The sequence below is a fragment of the Arvicola amphibius genome, chromosome 1 (genome assembly GCF_903992535.2).
Source record: "Arvicola amphibius chromosome 1, mArvAmp1.2, whole genome shotgun sequence".
NCBI classification, from domain to species: Eukaryota; Metazoa; Chordata; class Mammalia; order Rodentia; family Cricetidae; genus Arvicola; species Arvicola amphibius.
This window is the reverse complement of record NC_052047.1, coordinates 121593609-121614795: the sequence shown is the minus strand read 5'-3', so window position 1 is coordinate 121614795 and position 21187 is coordinate 121593609. Positions and strand designations below refer to the sequence as shown.

Below are 21187 nucleotides of genomic sequence, written 5' to 3'. Positions count from 1 at the left end.
TGATCAGAAGCAATACTGTGTAGAATATCATAATGGTCGATAAGATAGTCTGTGAGTCCATGTATGGTGGTTTTGGCAGAAGCATTTGTGCAGGACAGGCAAATTCATAACAAGAAATCTACCCCCGTAACTGTCAGAACACAGTCCAAAGAATGACCCTTGATGAACAGTGGGTTGGGGAACTCTGAGAGAGGCTCCAGGAAAAAAGGCCGAGGGACTTTTACCTCAGGTGCATTTTGTTCCCTGGATTGTTCTTGGACGTGATTTTGAACCTCCTGTGACATAAGTCTACATTCAGTTTATAGGGCATGTTTATTCCTGTTGCATGTCAGAACATAATAGCTATAGAACCCAATCTGGTTAGGGTACCCTGAATCTGGATTCCTTGCATTAGTGCTTTCCCAGATATAATCGATAGTACATGCTTAAACTGGTCTGTCCCAAGGGAGTTCTGGGAAAGGGCTGCTCTGTTAATATTTAGTGTGTGCTTACTGACCTTTATTTACATGTTTTCTGAACTCAAACAACCTTCCTTGGATCATTGCTTTCTTTGATACATTTGTGTATAAGCACACTGAAACTGAACTCAGGCTCTCTACAGAGTTAGACCATAGTCCGCTCCATTCTTTCAGGTCCTCAGATCCCAGCTCCAGCAGACAACATCTGTCAGTACCACAAAAGTCGACAGAAAGGACGAAGTGTTGTCCTTTCCATGGAGGAAGTGGTCCAATGTAGCAAACCTGCCACCAGGTCACAGGTTGGTCACCCTGGGGAATCATGCCATATCTGGGGCTCAGGGTTGGTCTATGCTTTTGGAGACCTGGCATTCAGTAGCAGTTTTAGCCAGATCAGTTTTGGAAGTCCATATTGTTAAGTCCATGCATAACCCTGTCTCTGTCACTGTGGCCCCATTAGGTAATGTCAGGAGTAGCTGGGCAAAGAGGCTGACTTCCACAAAATGGGTGATCCTATATACTTGATGATCCTATCCAAAGATGTGTTCATGTAATTGGTGTAATAAAAAGCTGAACGGCCAATAGCTAGGCAGGACTTCCAACCAGAGAGGGAACTCTGGGAAGAAGAAAGGTGGAGTTGCCAGCCAGATATGGAGGAAGCAGACTGTGTAGTACAGAGATGAGTTAATAAGCCTCATGGATAGAGCATAGATTTACAAATATGGGTTAAGCCGAGAAGTGGTGGCACATGCCTTTAAACCCAGCACTTGGGAGGCAGAGGCAGTCAGATCCCTGTGAGTTTGAGGACAGCCTGGTCTACAGAGTAAATTCCAGGACAGGCTCCAAAGCTACACAGAGAAACCCTGTCTTGAAAAATCCATATATAAACACATATGTATGGGTTAATTTAAGTTATAAGTACTAGTCAGGAATGAACCTAAGCTAAGGCCGAGGTTTCATAAGTAATAATACGTCTCTGCATTGATACTTGTGAGCTGTCATCCCAAAGAAAATTCCAACTAGAAATGGCACCCAACATCCGGCATGTAAATCCTCATAGGCCCTGAAAAAGTGGACTCGGGGTAGGCTCGGCATACAGAGCACAGTCTTTTAGGAGGCCTTGCTGTGCAGCTGAGCACTTGGGCAGCCAGCACTGGGCACAAACTCGTGCTGTGGGCAGACACAACAAATTCCCAGAGCTGGGGCGGTAAATGTGGCTCTGGGGCGATACCCTCTGGCATGAAGCTAGGCTGTCATGGAAACTGAAGGGAGCAGAGTCAGCTGCCAGTGTCATTCCTTGGCAGTAGCCTAGAGTTTAACATTGCTCTCCTGCAGTCAGGGACACTGCAAACACACAGCTGCAGATACATAAAAAGTCAGGGCCAGACACAGAGAACCTTGAAAAAGGTACACTATGCTTTAAAAGGTGTTTAGGTTATGAAGAAAGAAAAGAAAATGGGTATGGACAGTCACAGAAAAAAAACAGATTAAAAATAAAAGAGTAAGTCTTTAAAGAGAGAGTAAAAGTAATAGAAAAAATAAGTCACATGGCAAGAACAAGCAGGCAAAGACAAAGCACTTTTTTACCCACGTCATTTATATAGACTGTCAACAGAAGGTGTGGCCCAAGGTGAATCTTCCCGTCTTAAAAGATCTAGATTAAAGGTTTATCTTCCCACCTCAAAGATCCGGATTAGAGGTGGGTCTTCTCACTTCAGATGATTAAGGAAAATCTTTCACAGGTGTGCCCGGCCATTTGGTTTTAGTTAATTCCAGGTGTAGTTAAGTTGACAAACAATAATGACTGTCACAGGCACACACCCAAAAGACTCTCTGTGCTACTCCAGCGGTGCTTGCCTGGCCATGATCATTCTTATTCTAGTCACAATAGCCAAGGAAAGGAAACAGCCTAAATGTCCATCAAATGGGGAGTGAATCGTGAAAATGTGTTACATTCACATGATGGGAATCATTCAGAAAATGATTAAGAAAATGGTTAAGAAAGAATGAAATTACAAAATTTGCAGGCAAATGGATGGGGCTTGAAGCAATCATTCTGGGCGAGGTAACCCAGATCCAAAGAGATAAATGTCACATTTTCTCCCATTTCTTGTCTGATTTTGGATCTTCAGATCTGTGTATTTTAACGGAAAAATCTCTAGAGGTTAGGAAACTAGTAAGGAGTTAAAGTGAGGAGGCTTGCACTAAAGGGGAGCTAGAATGCAATGGTTTGGGGGGAACAGGAAGGGGAGCTAGAATGCAATGGTATGGGGGGACAGGAAGGGGAATAGAATGCAATGGTATGGGGGGACAGGAAAGGTTAAATTGAGTAGGAACTATGAGGGTGAGGTGGTGAAAAGAGGGTAAGATCCAGAAGCTGTGGACAGGGAGACTTTTCCAGATGCAACGGGGCAGCTGCACATCTGAACACACAGTCATTGGGACAGCATGCTCAAGGTCTGGGCAAGCTCCAGGCTGATTCATCATGGAGTAGGAGTGGAGGGGAGGATGGGAAAGGTGGGGTAATCCTACCCCTAGCTGAGAGCTACTGGGAACAGACAGCTGCTGGCAGGAGAGTCGGTTTTCTTTAAGGGTGTGGCCATCCTGTAGGTTGATAGTGCTACAGTGGATGGCCCATACCCACGAGTATATGAACAACAGAAGGTGGAGCTGATAGGCTTAAAGAATGAGGGGATAATGTCGGGTGGGTAGGAAAGTGGGATGGGTCTAGGAGGAGTCTAAAGAGGGACTTGACCATGATCGAAATGCATTCTATGAAATTCTTAGATAATTAAACAGTAAAAATAAATTAATTAAGCCAATAGTGGTACATTCCTGTAATCCCAGTAATCATAAGACTTATACAGGAGGTTCTAGGCTTTAAAGCCAGGCCAGATTTATCACAAGTGTGGTAGTTTGAATGTAATTGGTCCCCATAATCTCATAGAGGGTGGTGCTATTAGGAGGTGTGGCTTTGTTGGAGTGGGTATGGCCTTGTTGGAGGAAGTGTGTAGGAGTGGGACTTGGGGTTTCCTATGCTCGGGATACCACCCAGTATTTCAATTGACTTTCTGTTGTCTGCAAGAGGTAGGACTCTCAGCTATTTATCCAGTACCATGTCTGCATGCCTGCAGCCACATCACACCATGATGATAATGGACTCTGAACTGTAAGCCACCCTAGTTTAAAGGTTTTCCTTTATAAGAGTTGCTGTGGTTGCTGACCTGAGCTGGTGAGAGCTCACTGACCCTAGACTGATGGGGGGAACTTGCCTAGGACTAAACTGAATGTGGGTGACAGTGTGTGACTTGGGCAGACTGTGGGGTCACTGGCAGTGGGACCAGGATTTATCCCTAGTGCTTGAACTGGCACTTTGGAACCCATTCTTTCTGGAGGGATACCTTGCTTAGCTTAGATATAGGAGGGAGGGCCTCAGTCCTGCCTCAAAGTGATGTGTCTGACTTTGTTGATTCCACTTGGGAAGATTTTATTTTCTAAAATGATGTCTATACTTCTGCTATACACAAAGACTCAACACCTAAATTAAACCACTCCGAATTATTCATGAGGGTGAAGCAATAGCTGGTTGACTTTGAATACTAGCTCTGGGAAATACCAGCTGTGTGGATGTCACCTCATGACTGGGCCTACCAGTGCCATCTCTAAAGTAGGATACTATTAGTATCTGCCCACAGGAGGGCAGGCGTGGAAGCACTGTGAGCTGCCGGAGCGTGGCAACTGGCCCAACCTGGGTGTGACATGCTCCCAGCAGCACATCTGCTCTTTCTACCTCACCTGCATCCTTTGTCCAGAGGGTGCACTTTTTCTCTTTACCTGTGTCTGTGTTTCCTCAATCCCAGCTCACCGGAGACTTCCCTCCCTGGCCCCCCTTTCATGGGTGTGTGCAACATCTTCACGTATAAATAATGCATGTTTTTCTACATTTGTGGAGACACACACATGCGTGGAGGAGAGTGTATGAATACTTGTGAGGCTATGCAGTCACACATTGTGGGGTAGGGGTTGCACATGCGTGTGGAGGCCTGAGTTTAATGCCAGAACCTCCCACCTTACCCATTGCGGCAGGATCCCAGTCAATCCCCAGGGCTGGCTGATGTTTTGTTTCTCTACTCAGCTTTCTCCAGGGCTCTCCCATCTCTGCTTTGAGCATTTACATGAGTTTCTGGAGATCTGAATTCTGCTCCTCATACTGTACAGCATCTCCCCAGCTCCACCAGAGTGGGCTTATGCAAACTTCCGTGCACCCTAAATTCCCAGACCTGTCACTCACTGTGTACTTTGTGGCACTTATCACATTCATGTCCTTATTGCTTTTGCTCCCCCAAAAATAATGGCTGCCTCTCCACTAGACTAAACTTTGTAAGCAGTGTTATGGGTTGAGTTTATTTGTTGAAATCCTAATCCCTAAAACCTTAGAAAGTAACTACTGGGTTTGGGAACAGGGTCATGGTTGTTTTCTTGCTTCCTTACTCCCTTGCTTTGTGTCATTGAGGATTGAATCCAGTGCTTTACACGTGTTAGGCAAATGTCCAACCATTGACTCTATCGCCAACCTTTCTTTTTACTGACCTAGTTTGAAACATTAAATCACTCAGGCTGACTTTGAATTTACTCTGTCACCCAGGCAGCCCCTGGAGCTTGCAACTCCCACCCCCTTACTCAGAGTCAAAGTCTTTAAAGAAGTAATCAAGTTAAAGTAGGTTCTGAGCATCCAAATGCCCTAATGCAGTAGGAAGGGATATGTGCCTTTAAAAGAAGAGGAGGTTGAAATGCAAGTGTGTGTGCATCTTTTGCATGTCTGGGAGAAGAGCATTAGAGGCATAGGGCGAACACAACACTTGCAATGCAAGAAGCCTCCGGTGGAGCCAACTTACTAACACTTTGATATTAGAGTTGCCCCTGGAACTGAGGAAACAAATCTTCGCTTTGAAGCCACCCCATCCTGGGACTTGCCTGAAGCAGCCTTGGCAAAGTCATATAGGTTGACTTTGCTTCTTATCATGCTCACAGATTCCAACACTGAGTAAGTGCTCAATAAATACATACTAGCCAGTGGGGAGAAATGCTGGGATTTGGAAAGAGGTCACAGGTGTTTGAGTTTCCACCAGTTTCTTCTTTTTGTGGTTAGACTCAGTCATCTAAAGCCATTCCTTCTAGGTTCCAGGCCTAGAACATGGCCTCTTGCCACTGTGCCCTCAAGATATTTACTATTCTAGGATAGGCATCGATTGTGAACAGAAAGTTAGACATGAGGCATGGGGGGGCTAGAAGACTGTTTCTTTTGGAGGTTACTTATACATTTATAGTGTAGTATATGTGTGTGTGCATGCGTGCGTGTGTGTGTGTTTGTGTGTGTGTGTGCACATGCATGTGGGTGTGCACATGCATGTGGGGAACAACAGACAATGTTTTACTGTCTTCCACTCTTGTTAACCACCTTACCTTTTTGAGATGAGACCTGTCATTGAACAAATAGCTCACTGGTTGGCTAGATTGACTGGCCAGTAAGCTCTGGGAATCCTCTTGTCTTCCTCTTGCCCTAAGGCTGAGGTTACAGATGAGCATAACCACAGCTGACTTTTACATGGCTATCAGAAATCTGAAAATAGGGTGCTCATGTTTACACAGAAGCTTCATGATCAGTGCCATCTTCCAGGCCCAGGAGAGAAGATTGCGTCTCTAAAATTTGTTCATTGAAATAGTTGTTTCTGATTCTTACGAAAACTTGGGAGAGTGCTGTGGAACAATCAATCCTCTTGTACACTGTAAAGATTTGTCATTCAAATTGGTTTAATAAAATGCTGATTGGCCAGTAGTCAGGCAGGAAGTATAGGCAAGTGACCAAACTAAGAATGATGGGAAGGAGAAGGGTGGAGTGAGGAGTCACCAGCCAGATGCAGAGAGAGCAAGAAATGAACGTGCCATGAAGATAAAGGTACTGCTACATGGCAGAGCATAAATAAGAAATATGGATTAACTTAAAATGTAAGAGCTAGATATTAATAAGCCTGAGCTATTGACTGATCCTTTATAATTAATATAAGCCTCTGTGTGGTAATTTGGGAAGTGACTGCCATGTATTTGGGAACAAATAGTCGGACAAGAAACTTCCATTTACAGAAGAGGGCAAATGTCTAAGGGAAGGGACCAGTGATGCCTCCAGTGTGCTTCCTTACAGCTGCTTCCCAGTGGCAGTTTTCCTTTTAAACTATAGCATGATTTTTTAGGACACAAATTATGCATAAGTAATAGAATAGTTAAATTAATTGGACAAACTAGTGTTAATTAATTTATTTCTCAATTGTTTTGGCATTTGTGTGTGTGCATGTGCTTTCAGTTATAAACAACGCTTCACTGAATATTTTTGTATACCACATATTTTCTGCATTTTGAATTGTTTCTTTTATAGTGAATCCCAAAGGTGTGATTACTAAATGGAAGAGTATTGTCAATGTTATGGCCCAAATGCTGTTATCAAATGGCTTAATCCAAAGGGTCAAGTTTTATATTCCCACTTGCATAATGAGACCACAGATACCCTCCCTAAAGTTGTGGTGATCTGTTTGTCCCATGAACAGCAGAAATTCTCTTAGTAAAATCAATGGGCGGATGGTGGGGATGTCTCTAGTCAGAGAAACCATGGGACACTGGCTGGATGGGGCAGTGACTGTGAGCTCTGGACCAGGGATGCTCTCATCTTTGCCAGCATCACCCTACAGTGTCCATTCAGAAGCTGACCATCTTTGGTGCCTATTCTTTAAAGGGATGGTGCTCCAAGAAGGGGCTGGTCAGTCCCACTTCCATCTTCTTTCAGAACCGCCAGAGCATCCATCATCTTCCTTGGGTTGTACCTCATCTCCCCCACTCTTGGTTTCTCAGTTTACTCCTTAAGATCTTTCCAGAGACGGTCTTTGGCAGTTCTGAAATGAAAGCCACCTAGTAACCAAACAAACAGATATAATTATGCTTAGAATCTGTCATTTCCCAGAATGACCCTTTTCTTACGTTGTTACGTTTACTACTTCATTGGAACATTAAAACTGCTAGAGCTTAGAGCATGTATCCTTTACCTCTCACCAGACCCTTTTGCTCATCCACAGGACAGTTCTTAGGACAAGAACATAATGTATTTTGGGAAATATCTGCTGAAGAAAGACAAACAAAGCCAAAGCAGCAACTGGGGTGTGCATACCTCTGGGGCAGAACCTTGCCCTATATAGGAGAGCAGACCAGGGAGCAGGCGCCCACCTGATTCCTCCTCGGCGTATGTCTTAGGGCCCTTGGTGCTTACCTTCCTGGGGTACTTGTATGGAGCAGTCATCTTCTTCACGTGCTCCTGGAGCTCCCGAGTCAGTGCTTCCGGGTCATGAGATGTGTAGGCTGGAGAAAGGACTATGAATGCCTTCACCACCTGCAGGGAGGGAACCCCAGAACCCAGCCTTCAGGAGTGATGCTTTTCTCCTGAGGCTAGCCTGTGCACATGTGGCTGCTTATACTAGCCTATCATGGGGATTCTGCTAGTTCCTGCTGGTTCTACTGGTTTGCCGAGCACAGTCAGTGATACGGATAGCATCCTTGTCCCTACTGTCTGTCTGTTTAGAATTAACAACTAAAGAATTGTTGGCTTTTGTGAACCCATTTTGGAACCTCATTTACCATGCCACTCCCCATACTTGAAATGACTCCATTAGGAGCCAGCATAGATTCCCCTAAGATGCAACCCTCCTGGAGGAAGTAGCTTCACAACACCAATCGCCATTTGCTTCCAAGTTTTCCTGCAGGAGGACAGAGCAGGCCTGGGTTGCCCAGGCTGAGGAAAACACAGCCCTGTTGTGGGACTGCTGGGTCTTTGGAGAGCGCCTGCATGTGCATTTCTTATCAGCAAACAGGAAGCTACACTGTTTTTATTTCAGTCATTCCAGGGGACACTCTGCTCCTTCGCTTTGTCTGCCCGAGTTTCTCCTACAGTTTGCCTCCTGATAAAGAGGGAACAATTGTTCAAAACATAATTCCTGGGCTTATGAGATGGCTCTTAGGATAAATGCATTTGATGCTGAGCCTGACGCCCTGAGCTCATTCCATGGACCCCACATGGTTTTTTTGTCTTCTGATCTCTATACATGTGCTGTGATACATATGTGCATTTATTCACACACACATGCACGCACACACACACACAGGCAGTAAATAAATTTTAAAATACCTTCAAAGCTGTCTCTTAAAGATGTCAGAAAATACACCCATAAAGTCTTACCAATATGATTGCCTCAACATGAGTTGAACAAGGATGAAACCAATATAAATGCCAAAGTGGCCAGGGGGAAAACCCAGAGGTGTCAGCCCTACACAAAGAACCACAGGCAACCAGGGAATGCCGAGAATGGGAAGGTGAGTCTTCCTTAGGAAAGACTACTGGTACTGTCCAGTACCAAATGATCAGCCCTGGAAACATATATACAAGTCACATTGCTGATAAACTCCTTCAGTAACGTGGCAGGATACAAGATCAACTCCAAAAGATCAGTTGCCCTCCTATACACAAAGGATAAGGAAGCAGAGAGGGAAATCAGAGAAGTATCACCTTTCACAATAGCCACAAATAGCATAAGGTATCTTGGAGTAACTCTAACCAAGGAAGTGAAGGATTTATTTGACAAGAACTTTAAGTCTTTGAAGAAAGAAATTGAAGAAGATACCAGAAAATGGAAGGATCTCCCTTGCTCTTGGATTGGGAGGATCAACATAGTAAAAATGGCAATTCTACCAAAAGCAATCTATAGATTCAATGCAATCCCCATCAAGGTCCCATCAAAATTCTTCACAGAGATTGAGAGGACAATAACCAACTTTATATGGAAAAACAAGAAACCCAGGATAGCCAAAACAATCTTATACAATAAAGGTACTTCTGGAGGCATTACCATCCCTGACTTCAAACTCTATTACAGAGCTACAGTATTGAAAACAGCTTGGTATTGGCATAAAAACAGAGAGGTCGACCAATGGAATCGTATAGAAGACCCGGATCTTAAACCACAAACCTATGAACACCTGATTTTTGATAAAGGAGCCAAAAGTACACAATGAAAGAAAGAGGGCATCTTCAACAAATGGTGCTGGCATAACTGGATGTCAACCTGTAGAAGAATGAAAGTAGATTCATATCTATCACCATGCACAAAACTCAAGTCCAAATGGATTAAAGACCTCAATATTAATCTGAACACACTGAGCTTGATAGAGGAGAAAGTGGGAAATACTCTATAACAAATGGGCACAGGAGACTGTTTCCTACGTATAACCCCAGCAGCACAGACATTAAGGACAACATTGAATAAATGGGACCTCCTGAAGCTGAGCAGCTTCTGTAAAGCAAAGACACTGTCACTAAGACACAAAGGCAGCCTACTGACTGGGAAAAGATCTTCACCAACCCTGCAACTGACAAAGGTCTGATCTCTAAAATATATAAGGAACTCAAGAGACTAGACTTTAAAATCCTAATTAACCCAATTAAAAAATGGGGCGCTGAACTGAACAGAGAATTCTCAACAGAAGAAGTTCAAATGGCCAAAAGACACTTAAGGTCATGCTCAACCTCCTTAGCTACCAGGGAAATGCAAATCAAAACAACTTTGAGATACCATCTTACACCTGTCAGATTGGCTAAAATCCAAAACACCAATGATAACCTTTGCTGGAGAGGTTGTGGGGCAAGAGGTACACTCATCCATTGCTGGTGGGAATGCACACTTGTGCAACCACTTTGGAAAGCAGTGTGGCGGTTTCTCAGGAAATTCGGGATCAACTTACCCCAGTACCCAGTAATTCCACTCTTGGGAATTTACCCAAGAGATACTACAAAAGTGTTTGCTCAACTATGTTCATAGCAGCATTATTTGTAATAGTCAGATCCTGGAAACAACCTAGATGCCCTTCAGTGGAAGAATGGATGAAGAAACTGTGGAATATATACATGTTGAATACTACTCAGCGATATAAAACAATGACATCTTGAATTTTGCATGCAAATGGATGGAAATAGAAAACACTATTCTGAGTGAGGTAACCCAGACCCAAAAAGATGAACATGGGATGTACTCACTCATAATCGGTTTCTAGCCATAATTAAAGGACACCGAGCCTATAATTTGGGATCCTTGAGAAGATAATAAGAAGGTGAACCCAAAGAAAAACATATAGCAATCCTCCTGGATATTGGAAGTAGACACGATCGCCGGGCAAAAATTGGGAACTTGAGGGTGGGGCGAGACGGGGCCAAGGGAAGATGAAGAGAGAAAAGCGTGAAGGGGAAAATGGGGGGAGCTCGGAGGAATGGGATGCTTGGGATACAGGAAGGGTGGATATGGGAGCAGGGAAGCATATATTTTAATTAAGGGAGCCATCTGAGGGTTGTCAAGAGACTTGACTCTAGAGGGGTTCCCGGGTTTCCAGGGAGACGCCCCCAGCTTGTTCCTTGGGCAGCTGAGGAGAGAGAGCCTGAAAAGGCCAGTTCCTATAGCCATACTGATGAATTTCTTGCATATCACCATAGAACCTCCACCTGGCAATAGATGAAGAAAATGACTGAGCCCCACATTGGAGCACTGGACTGAGCTCCCAAGGTCCTGTTGAGGAGCAGAAGGAGGGAGAACATGAGAAAGAAAGTCAGGACCGTGAGGGGTGGGTTCACCCATGGAGACGGTGGGACAGAACTAACAGATCACCAACTCCAGTTGGAATGGGACTGATGGAACATGCGACCAAACTGGACTCTCTGAATGTGGCCAATGGTGGAGGATGACTGAGAAGCCAAGGACAATGGCGCTGGGCTTTGATTCTTCTGCATGGACAGGCTCTGTGGGAGCCTTCTCAGTTTGGTTGATCACCTTCCTGGACCTGGGGGGAGTTGGGAGGACCTTGGTCTTAACATAGAGTAGGGAACCCCGATGGCTCCTTGGCCTGGAGAGGAAGGGAGGGGGGGGTATAGGTGGAGGGAAGGGGAAGGAAGGGGGAGAAGGAGGAGAGGAGATGGAAATTTTTAAATATAAAAAATCATATAAAAAATAAAAAATAAAAAACAATTTAAAAAAAGACTGAACTGGTTATATTTAGGAATATATATGTACATACATATATACATGTAATAACAGTTAGTGAAAAAAAGAGGTCACAAATTTGAGAGAGGTCTAGAAGGGTTTGGAGGGAAGAAAGGAAAGGGAGAAAATTTGTAATTATATCACAGTCTCAAAAATAAAGTGGTTTCTGATATCAGTGGAAGAGCTTAAAAGGCCACTTGGTTGCGGGTCTCACCAGCAATAAACTGTACTAACTCTTTTTTTGTGAAGGGGTGGTTGTCCTTGCACACTTCCCAGAGGTGTAAGCTCACTATCATTTTGTGTCCAGACGAGCCTGGCCTTCAGGCAGAGCTGTCTCTGGTCGTGAGCACTGTGACAGTGTACTACTGAGCACCTGGTATGTGCACACCGTGTTCCAGGCCCTCTCCGTGGAATAACGTGAGGGTGTCTGCTTATCAACACTCTAGTTAATCCACAATGTTCAGAACCGTGTGTTCCTTGCCAGGTGTGATTTCTCCAGCACGTTCATGAGAGTCACACTTCCTCTTCGTATACCAAACTCAAATTTTAAGGGGGAATCACTCAGCAAAGGGCTTCAGGCCAAAGCGGGCGATCTGGACCCCTCTCCAGTCAATATGATCCAGCAAATCTGACTTGAAGTCTAAAAGTCGGTATTTCAAACCAGAACTTGAATTTGACAACCATGAATCATCTGGGGACCAGACTTTGAGAACTGCTGGCCCTAATGTTTCCGAGAATACAGAATTGCTATTACTCCAACTTTCCAGAGTAACTAGTTTGCACTACTAGCATTATGTGGCAACCACAGCTCACGTTTGAATCTGAACTGTCTGCCACACATGGTTTGAATGCTCGTTCCTGAGCTCCTGGCCCTATTTTGGGAGATTCTGAAAACTTTGGGAGGTGCAGCCTAGCTAGTGGAAGTGGGTCACCAGGACTGGGTCTTTGAAGGTTATGTTGGGTCCTTGGTTCCTGCCTGGATGTCTACTCCCTGGCCTGCTATAATATGAACAACTTCTACCACACACTTGCACTCCACCCCCATCAAACTATGAACTTCCTTTCTCTGCTTTTCCTTTCCCATCGTGAAGGACCAAACCCCCTGACATTGTGAACCCAGATAAGTCTTTCCCCTTTGGATTGTTTCTGTCGGGTATGGTAGGCACAGCAGTGCCTAGGATCTATTCTTTTCCTTCTCTTAGAACCCACAGAAAAGGGGTTTGCCTTTGTGCTGTGAAAGCCCATTAAATTTGTCTCATCCTTCTAATATATCAAGGCCACGTAGAAACATTCTGTTATCTCTCAAGTTAGCCATCCCTTCCAACTACAGTCCTCATCAACCTTGCCTGGTGAGCTTGCAAGGTCTTTATCTGAAACAGATGAACCCTTTTTTCCATACTGGAGAGGGTTAATGGCAGTCTCTTTTCCCTTCCACTGAGATCTCCTGCCCAATCATCAGCCTCATTTGGACTGTCTGATGTCCAAGTGAAACTACGCTTTGTATTTTCCCATCTTATCTTCATAGAGTGTATTAATTATTTAAAGGTGGGTTAAGGGGCTGGAGAGATGGCTCAGAGGTTAAGAGCATTGCCTGTTCTTCCAGAGGTCCTGAGTTCAACTCCCAGCAACCACATGGTGGCTCACAACCATCGGCAATGGGGTTTGGTGCCCTCTTCTGGCCTGCAGACATACACACAGAATATTGTATACATAATAAATAAATAAATAAATAAATATTTAAAAAAATAAATAAAGGTGGGTTAATCAGAAGGAGTGAGTGACTGAGGATGGGGCTTCAGCTTTGTGGTACTAGGGGTGGGGCTGAGATTGAAGGAGGGACCTGGCAATCCTGCTTGTTCCTTTGGGTGCTATTAACTAGGAAACAATGCAGTTATGTTCTTCCTGGACCACTTACCTCACCCCGAATGGGGTCTGGGCTGCTGACCACAGCACACTCAAGAACAGCTGGATGCTCAGCAAGGACACTCTCTACCTCAACAGGCCCAATCCGGTAGCTGGAAGAGAAAAGAAACTTCCAAATGGCTTTCCTTCCCCTATAGAACCTCAAGGAGAGAAAAGAGCAACCTATTTGACCTGGAAGAGTTGATCACGTCATCATTTCTCCCTAAGAACCAAAGGTAGCCATCCTCGTCCATGTGGGCTTGGTCCCCAGTAATGTAAAAGTCTCCTTTCTCTGATGAGGCTGTCTTCTCGGGATTTTCCTAGAAGACAAGGGAAGACCATGATGGATCATTTGGGCATAACCCTTTAGGCTAGCCCCTGCCTGAGGATCTGACACTGAGGACCAACAACCTTTCAACAGGTGGTCTATTGATTCTCAAGGCTCATTCCCTGTAGGGCAGGAGGCTGGAGTGCTGCAGATTTGTGACTTCCTCTCTTTTAATTGGATGAAAGTTTCCAGGTGGGATGGTGAGCAAATGCCCACTAGCATCCTTGGAAGAGTTTAACTCAAGGAAGACACACACACACACACACACACACACACACACGGCAACTGGTCTGAACAAGCGAATATGCTGAGAGTAGAAGACAGGAAGTAAAGGGTTGGCTTGAAACCCCACTGGCAGGAGGCAAGGGTAAAGAAGAAGTCAAGCTATGATTCTAAAAATTGCGTGTGTGTATGTGTGTGTGTGTGCATGCATGCACGCACACATTGGGGTATGTGAATGTGTACATATTAGTGTCATGGCACATGTGTTGATGTCTGAGGACAGCTTTGGGTGTCAGTCCTTTCCTTCTCCTTCGTTTTAGACAGGTCCTTTATTGTTTATTTGCACTGCATGCACCAGCTAGCTGCTGGTCCGTGAGCTTCCAGGGATTCTCCTGGGTCCATCTTCTCTTCGGAGCTGGAATTTCAGACGCTCATGCTATTCTGTCCAGTTTTTGGTAGATTCTGAGGATTCAAACTCAGATTCTGACACTTGCATGACACATGCTTTATTTGCAAAGCTATATCTCCAGCCCAATTCCAAATTAAAAAAAAATTAAAGAAAAGTTACTATTTGTTAGTAGAAAGAAAAATGCTAATTCATGCAAAAATATGGTTACTGGGAAATAAATTATCCTGAGTTTAAGATACTTAAAAATGGATCTCTTATGACTCCATGTATAGGTTTTAGAAAGGAAACAAAGTGACTGTATAGTTGTTGTATAAAGTATATAGTAAATATTTAGTATATGTAATGCTATCTAGTAACAACAATTCACCAATTGCCTGAGGTTTGGGATAGAGAAGGTTGAATGTAAAGGAACTCACAGAACACTTAGAGATGATGACAATGTTCCTGTCTTAACTGCAGTGGTGACCACATATAGGTGCACATAGTTGCCAGAAATTATTGGCCTGTACACTTACCATGGACACATTTTTTAACAAGTAAATTATATTTCCGCTCAAAAATACATTTTGAGGAAGATGTAAGCTATTAATGAATATCTAAGAATATAGCTTAGCAGAAATCTATAAGGTAGAGACACAGAAGTCTTATCAGTTTATATAGCATTAGAGGACAGATAAACGAATGGAAAGACAGAAAGAGTGAGGAGGAGCTGCTGAAATAGATTGGTGGGTACATGTATGTGCCACAAAGTTCAGTCCAAAAACCCACCTGGCAAAACGAGAGAACTGACTTTCCCCAAGTTGTCCTTTGACTGCCACACATATGCCCTGGCATCATGTGCACACACACACACACACACACACACACACACACACACACACACACACAAGTAGTATAAGAAATTAGAAAGAATGGGTAGAATGTCAGATTTCTCTGGGTTGATTTACCGACAATGCAAAATCCAATTAAATTGTTAACAAATGTTTTTGTGGATCTTGACGAGCTGATTCTAAAATGCACATTCATTCAGATTAGTATATGAATGGCCTGGTATCTCTGTGACAAGTGGTTCTCAGTTCTTGACTGCCCATTCGAATTACCCAGGAGCCTGACTCTCATCATTCAAAAATTTAGTTGAATTGGTTTAAGTGGTATGTAGGCATCATATCGTTGAAGCTTCTTGGGTGTTTCTGATGCACATCCAGGTTTGAGAGTTTTATAAAAAAAGAGTCTGAAGAGACTCTAGCCAAAGCATTTCTAGAGGAGAGAGAATTACTGTCTTAATTTGGAATCTTGGGCTGAAATCCAGGATACAAAACCAGTCAACAAACCAGAAAGAAACATCCTGAAAAGTTGGCATTCATACAAACTTGCAATTGGCTCTTTGATAAAAGCCTTCACTTCCTTGAACCTAATCTTCCCTATCCTTTTTTATCATAAGGAAGTTGTCCTGGGTTTGTACTCTCAGCACACTCTTGCTAAAGCCTCTGACCTTGTATATTAGTCACGTGACACTGGAAAAGCCATTCCACTTTGGTAGCTTCCTTATCAACAACAGCGTTCCTGGTCAATAACTATAGTTACCAACTTCATGCAGTTACTGCAAGGGTTAAACTGAAGATATTCACAAAGTGTGCTTCTCAGGGGTGTTCATTCAATGACTGCTGTGATTTTTCACAGCTGGTCCCCACCTCTTACCAGATAGCAGTTGAAGAAACAGAAGGGTCTGGTGGGTTTGATGCGGACAGCAATATTCCCCTCTTTCCCTGGAGGCAGGACATTGCCCTCTTCATCCACAATCTGATAGAGAGATCATTCCATGGCCTCAGAGCATCATTTACGCAGCCAGGGTACCCACCAACCTGTACTCCCAAGCACATGGATAACTCCGTGCACAGCTAGCAGAGGCTACCTACCTGCACATCGTAAGGTGGGCTTGCTTTCCCCATAGATCCAGATTTGATTGTCGAGCCTCTTGAATTGCTACAGATGACGACCTGGAGAGAAAGCAGTGTCCACGAGGGGGAGCCTCATACTCTTGTTTCCTGCTCCATGCTTGCTCTCCCTGCTAGCTCCTTCTTCTTTCCTCTGCCCTCTTTCTTGCCCTCCCTCTCATATTCTTCTCTCCTTTCCCTTTAATTTTTATGTATTGTCTTTTCATAGCCAACAGATTTTCATGGAGTTCTCTAATTAATGTTCATGGTTGGAGAACTAAATTGTATCATTAAACTCAAAGACTCACCCCCACATCCTGCCAAGATAGCTGCAGATTTTACTGCTTAACTAAAAATACATGGTAGGCTATTCTGAGATGACAGACAATTTCCTTGAGTGGCTGTGAGTATTTATCCTCGTTGTCAACTGGATTGAATCTAGAATCATCTAGAAGGCAGTGTGTCTGAGAAAGGAAGACCAATCTGAACATGAGTGTTTGTCATGATGGAATCTCTTCTGTCATGAGCTCTCACCGTCATAATGTTCTCCCAGCTCATGGGACCTAGGGACCATGACTGGACCCTCTCAAATTATGAGCCAGAGTAAGTCTCCCCTCTCTGTTTTCTGCAAGATATCTTATCACAGCTACCCAAAAGTAATTATGGTATCAGAAAAGCTGCTTTGCAAGCCAAGGTATATGTAAAAGTAATCACCTGAGACTGCCTTTTAAAAGGAAGACTTGATAATGGCATTTCATTGCCATTGTCCCCTAGAACCCATGCAATGTTGGGCAGGTGTCAGGGAGAGGTGAGTCACTGCTGCAGGTGATCCTCTCTGATGGGCAGAGGGCTCAGGTGAGGTGACCTGGGACACCAACTCACTGTTTCCGATTGTCCATAGCCTTCGTGGAGCTCCAGGCCTGTCTGGCTCTTCCACTTGTCCCTCACATCAGGGTTGAGAGCCTCTCCACCCGTCACACAGTGCCTCAGGCTTTGAAACTTGTACCTTTCTCAAGTAGGAAGACAAAGCCATCTACGTCATGAACAGTTCTACCCCCTAGAGGTTGAGAGTCCCACAGACACTAGAGGACAAACCCCCTTCTGTCCCACAGCATTTCCATGTGGTTCAACCTCTCTCTGCAGATACGGTTTGCAGAAGCAAGTAATTAAAGCAAACCTATACTATCTGAATTCGGGATAGAATCATAGGTGTAATCATTGGGTGTAATAGTGGATTTTCCAAATTAATTTACCTATAAACAAACTGATTGTAAGAAATCAAGGCAATGATCCAACTCAAAGTAATAAATCAATAAAAACTTAAGAGATTAAAAATAGCCTTCTCAGAGTCCCCCAATTTTGAATATTGGATGTAAAATTTCCAGAGATATTAAATAGTGAACATGTCTCTCAGTTCAAAAATTATCCTAAGTATAAATACATTTTCAATCATTTTTGTCTTCCCGGGTGGAGTCCACTGACTCAATTTAATTACTTCGTATTACCAGGCAGCATCTTATTGGCCTTGAAGAATTACCCAAGGACTGCTTCTAGCCGGAATTACAATGTGGAGATATTCACAAGAAATGAATAAATGGGATGGATTCTCATATTTAGAAGAATACACTCAAAATCACGTAAGTACTCCCTTCTTTTGGATATTTCATGACCAGGGAGTGTGATTAAGGAAGATAAGAACATATGAAGAGTACGTCTTGGAAAAGAAAAGAAAAGAAAAGCAAAGAAAAGAAAGGAAAAGAAAAGAAAAGGGAGACAGTGGTTGGGATCAGTAAGTTACTGATCGAGGAGGGGATTCACCCAGTAGCCCAGCAAATATCTCTGCCCAACTAGTGGACATTGCCTTGGATTTGCCAGGATAAGAGTCATCCACAGAGTGTTGTCCCCAAACACAGATACCCAGGAATAGCTGGCTTGCATTCATTTGGGGGTAGGAGATGTAGTATATACTGTGGTTGAGCTTGTTAGTCCAAGCAAATGAGAGCTCCTCAGCTACCAACTCCATTCTATAGATGGTCAGTGGAAATCTAATAATTTCTGTGACATAAGTCACAGACACAATGCTAAGGGTATGGTATATGGTGCTATAAAGTTTACCTCAAATGTCGAATTTTTGGATTGCCTTAAATCCTTTCCATTTTCTCTGAGTACAAATTTTGAGGAGTAACAAAATTGTTTTTAAAGGCTTTATGTAAGGTATGGGGGAGTGTTTTATGTGAAAGACAGCAGATAGTGTCAAAGAGACACAAGAAGGCATAGAAAGAGGCAGAGGTGACTTGAGAGAGTCATGGGAAGACCAACAGAGGAACACGGAGAGCAAGAGTAAGGTTGAAAAGGTGAGTTTGCATAAAGGTCCTCATATGAGAACCCCAGAATTGGCAAGCAGGAGCTGTACCTTGTGAGATCTTCTTGTACAATCAGCCGAAAAAGGGTTGGAACACAGCAAAGGGTGGTTATTGGGAACCTGCAGAGAGTCTAAACAAAACAAGAGATTTAGACAGTCTTCTTAGAGACACTCAGGTGTGATGAGGTGGGTGAATTAGATATTTATAGTCTCACAGACAAAGCAGGGAAGTAGAAAACTAAGTATGGCATCTGTCAAAATGACCTCCATGATTGCTACCTGCAGGTATTTGTACCCAAATGGGCTCTCCTCTTACACCACACCAAGGTTGGTCCCTGTTGACCTGGTAGGAGTCAGATTAGATTATAGGAGGAGGACAACTTCTGTCTTAGATGATCTCACCTCTCTCCCCCTTTTGAGTGACTCACTCTGGAGGATACAGGTACCAGACTTTGAGTATGATCTAGCTGCCAGTGGGATGAGGGCGCACAGTGAGTCCAGTATCCAGTGCACAACTGATAAAAATTACAACCCAGAAGTGAAACAGCTTACTCAGGCTTAACTGAGATGATTGCCTTCCTAGAGGATAGTTTTGTAAAAATTATTATTGAAGATCATGAGAGATGGCTCAATCAGTAAGCATAAGAGCAAGCATAAGAGCCCGCATAAGAGCCCAAGTTTGCTCCCCAGAACCCAGTCCATGAGAGAAAGAGCCAACTGTAGCATTTATATATGTTTATAAACTTAGCACTGGGTGGCAGAGACAGGTGGATCCCCAAGACTCTCTGGCCAGCATTCTAGCCCAATACAAAAAGCTCCAGCCTAAAGAGACCTTGTCTCAGAAAACAGGGTGGGTGCCACCCAAGGAATGCCATTTGAAGATGGCCACTGGCTTCCACACATAAATGTACATATATTCCTCCACATGTTCATTTACCTGCATCCATGTGAACACACAGAAACATAGATTATCCTTGGAGACATGGATACTACTTTGTTTACTTTTAGCTACTTCGTTCATTTTTAAGGTGGTTTTACCCTGTGATACTATTCGTCTCCAGAATTATTTCATCTTTCCACACTGGGTCTGTGTACCCATTATGTCATAGATTCCCATTACCTTCTTCCCAGACTCATGGTAACCACCCTTCTCCTCTGTCTTCATGAATATGACTATCCTAGGTGCCTATTATAAATGGAGTCATGTAGTATATGTCCTTTGAGGCCTGCCTTCTTTCGCTTAGCATGAGGTCCTCCAGAATCATTCATATTGCAGGATACCAGAATTGGCTTCTCTTTGAGAGCTAACTAATGTGCGTGCATACACGTGTGCTGTATTCGGATTACACATTCAGTGTCTGATGAGTGCTCGGGTTGCTCCTGCCTTTTCTTTGCTGTGAATAGCAACAATGCTGCAGTTAGTGTGGGTGTGAATTGGTGAAATCTTGACAGCAACTTTACAAGGCTGCTTTTCTCCAAGACCACCCGGGCGGTAAAGTTGCTCCCAGATTTCCAACCATGGGAAATTGTGATATAATAAATGCTTATGTTAAGGCTGCTAATTTTCATTTATAGCATAGCAGTAGATCATAAATAGAGTGCTTTGGCTGAGGACAGTGAAGAGAAAAACTGCACATGTGTCTGACAAGTCCTATCTGAACAGTGCTGGATGATGGGGAGTCAACAAGAGCTAATGCATTAGGACCCCAGGGTCTTCTCATTGTCAGGACAGCTGCATGCACTTTCTTTTGGAGGTAGAAAGAAGGGCTCATGAAGTCAGGAGACTAGGATTAGAGTCCAAGCATGGCCAATGGTGAAGCCCATATTTCTAGTCACATATAACCTAGCTTGTCTCAAAGAGATGGGTATGGGGAGATAGGCACATTGATGTCTCAAGAACTGCCATTTAGAGTAGAGGATAGAACAAAGGTACTCAGTGTCTTCACTGAGGTGGCCAGTCCCCCTCCCTCATAAGACTCCAGAGAAAGAAGATGGGAAGGGCCAGGTCTAAGGTTGGGGGAAAGCTCCTGATAAGGTCTGGGGACAGCCATGCATGCCTTGAGGAATAGACTTTTGATTTTACCTAAGGTTTTGGCAGATAGCTTGTGCTTTGACAAGAGCATAGGGAAGAAGATTGTGGAAAGAGAGGAATGGTGTGTGCTCAAAGGCTTTGCTAGGGTTTGGAGAGATGAAATTCTTTCATGCCTAGGGATTTATATTGAGCATGAGCAAAGACTGAAGGTGGCTAGGTGAGCAGGAACCAGATTAGAGAAGGCCCTGAGTGAATTTGTCATCAGATCCATCCATTTTCTCATGTTACCTTAAAAGACATATTTCACTCATCCCGCTCACACCCAGGACATGAAAGCTGCTCCAGAGCTTGGCATGGTGGTACACACTTACAACCTCAACCCTTGGCACAGTGGTGTACACTTACAACCTCAACCCTTGACAT

General features: G+C 43.8%; 1 protein-coding gene across 5 annotated transcripts in view; it reads right to left on the bottom strand.

Annotated features, from left to right (window-relative positions):
- Window positions 1–6959: 6959 nt before the first annotated feature.
- Window positions 6960–21187, bottom strand: part of Acsm5 (acyl-CoA synthetase medium chain family member 5) — a 47914-nt gene continuing 33686 nt past the window's right edge. For 4 of the 5 annotated variants that reach the window (XM_038334834.1, XM_038334825.1, XM_042055647.1 and 1 more), the window contains 8 exons: window positions 18784–18863; window positions 17253–17376; window positions 16353–16433; window positions 16135–16236; window positions 13670–13797; window positions 13491–13590; window positions 7768–7887; window positions 6960–7412 (listed from right to left, as the gene is read on the bottom strand). In XM_038334834.1, the coding sequence (XP_038190762.1) occupies window positions 7329–7412; window positions 7768–7887; window positions 13491–13590; window positions 13670–13797; window positions 16135–16236; window positions 16353–16433; window positions 17253–17376; window positions 18784–18863 (819 nt within the window). In that variant the 3' untranslated portion in view covers window positions 6960–7328. Of the gene's footprint in view, window positions 7413–7546; window positions 7619–7767; window positions 7888–13490; window positions 13591–13669; window positions 13798–16134; window positions 16237–16352; window positions 16434–17252; window positions 17377–18783; window positions 18864–21187 lie in introns of all 5 variants that reach the window. The other variant, XM_038334847.1, reaches the window with a different exon arrangement.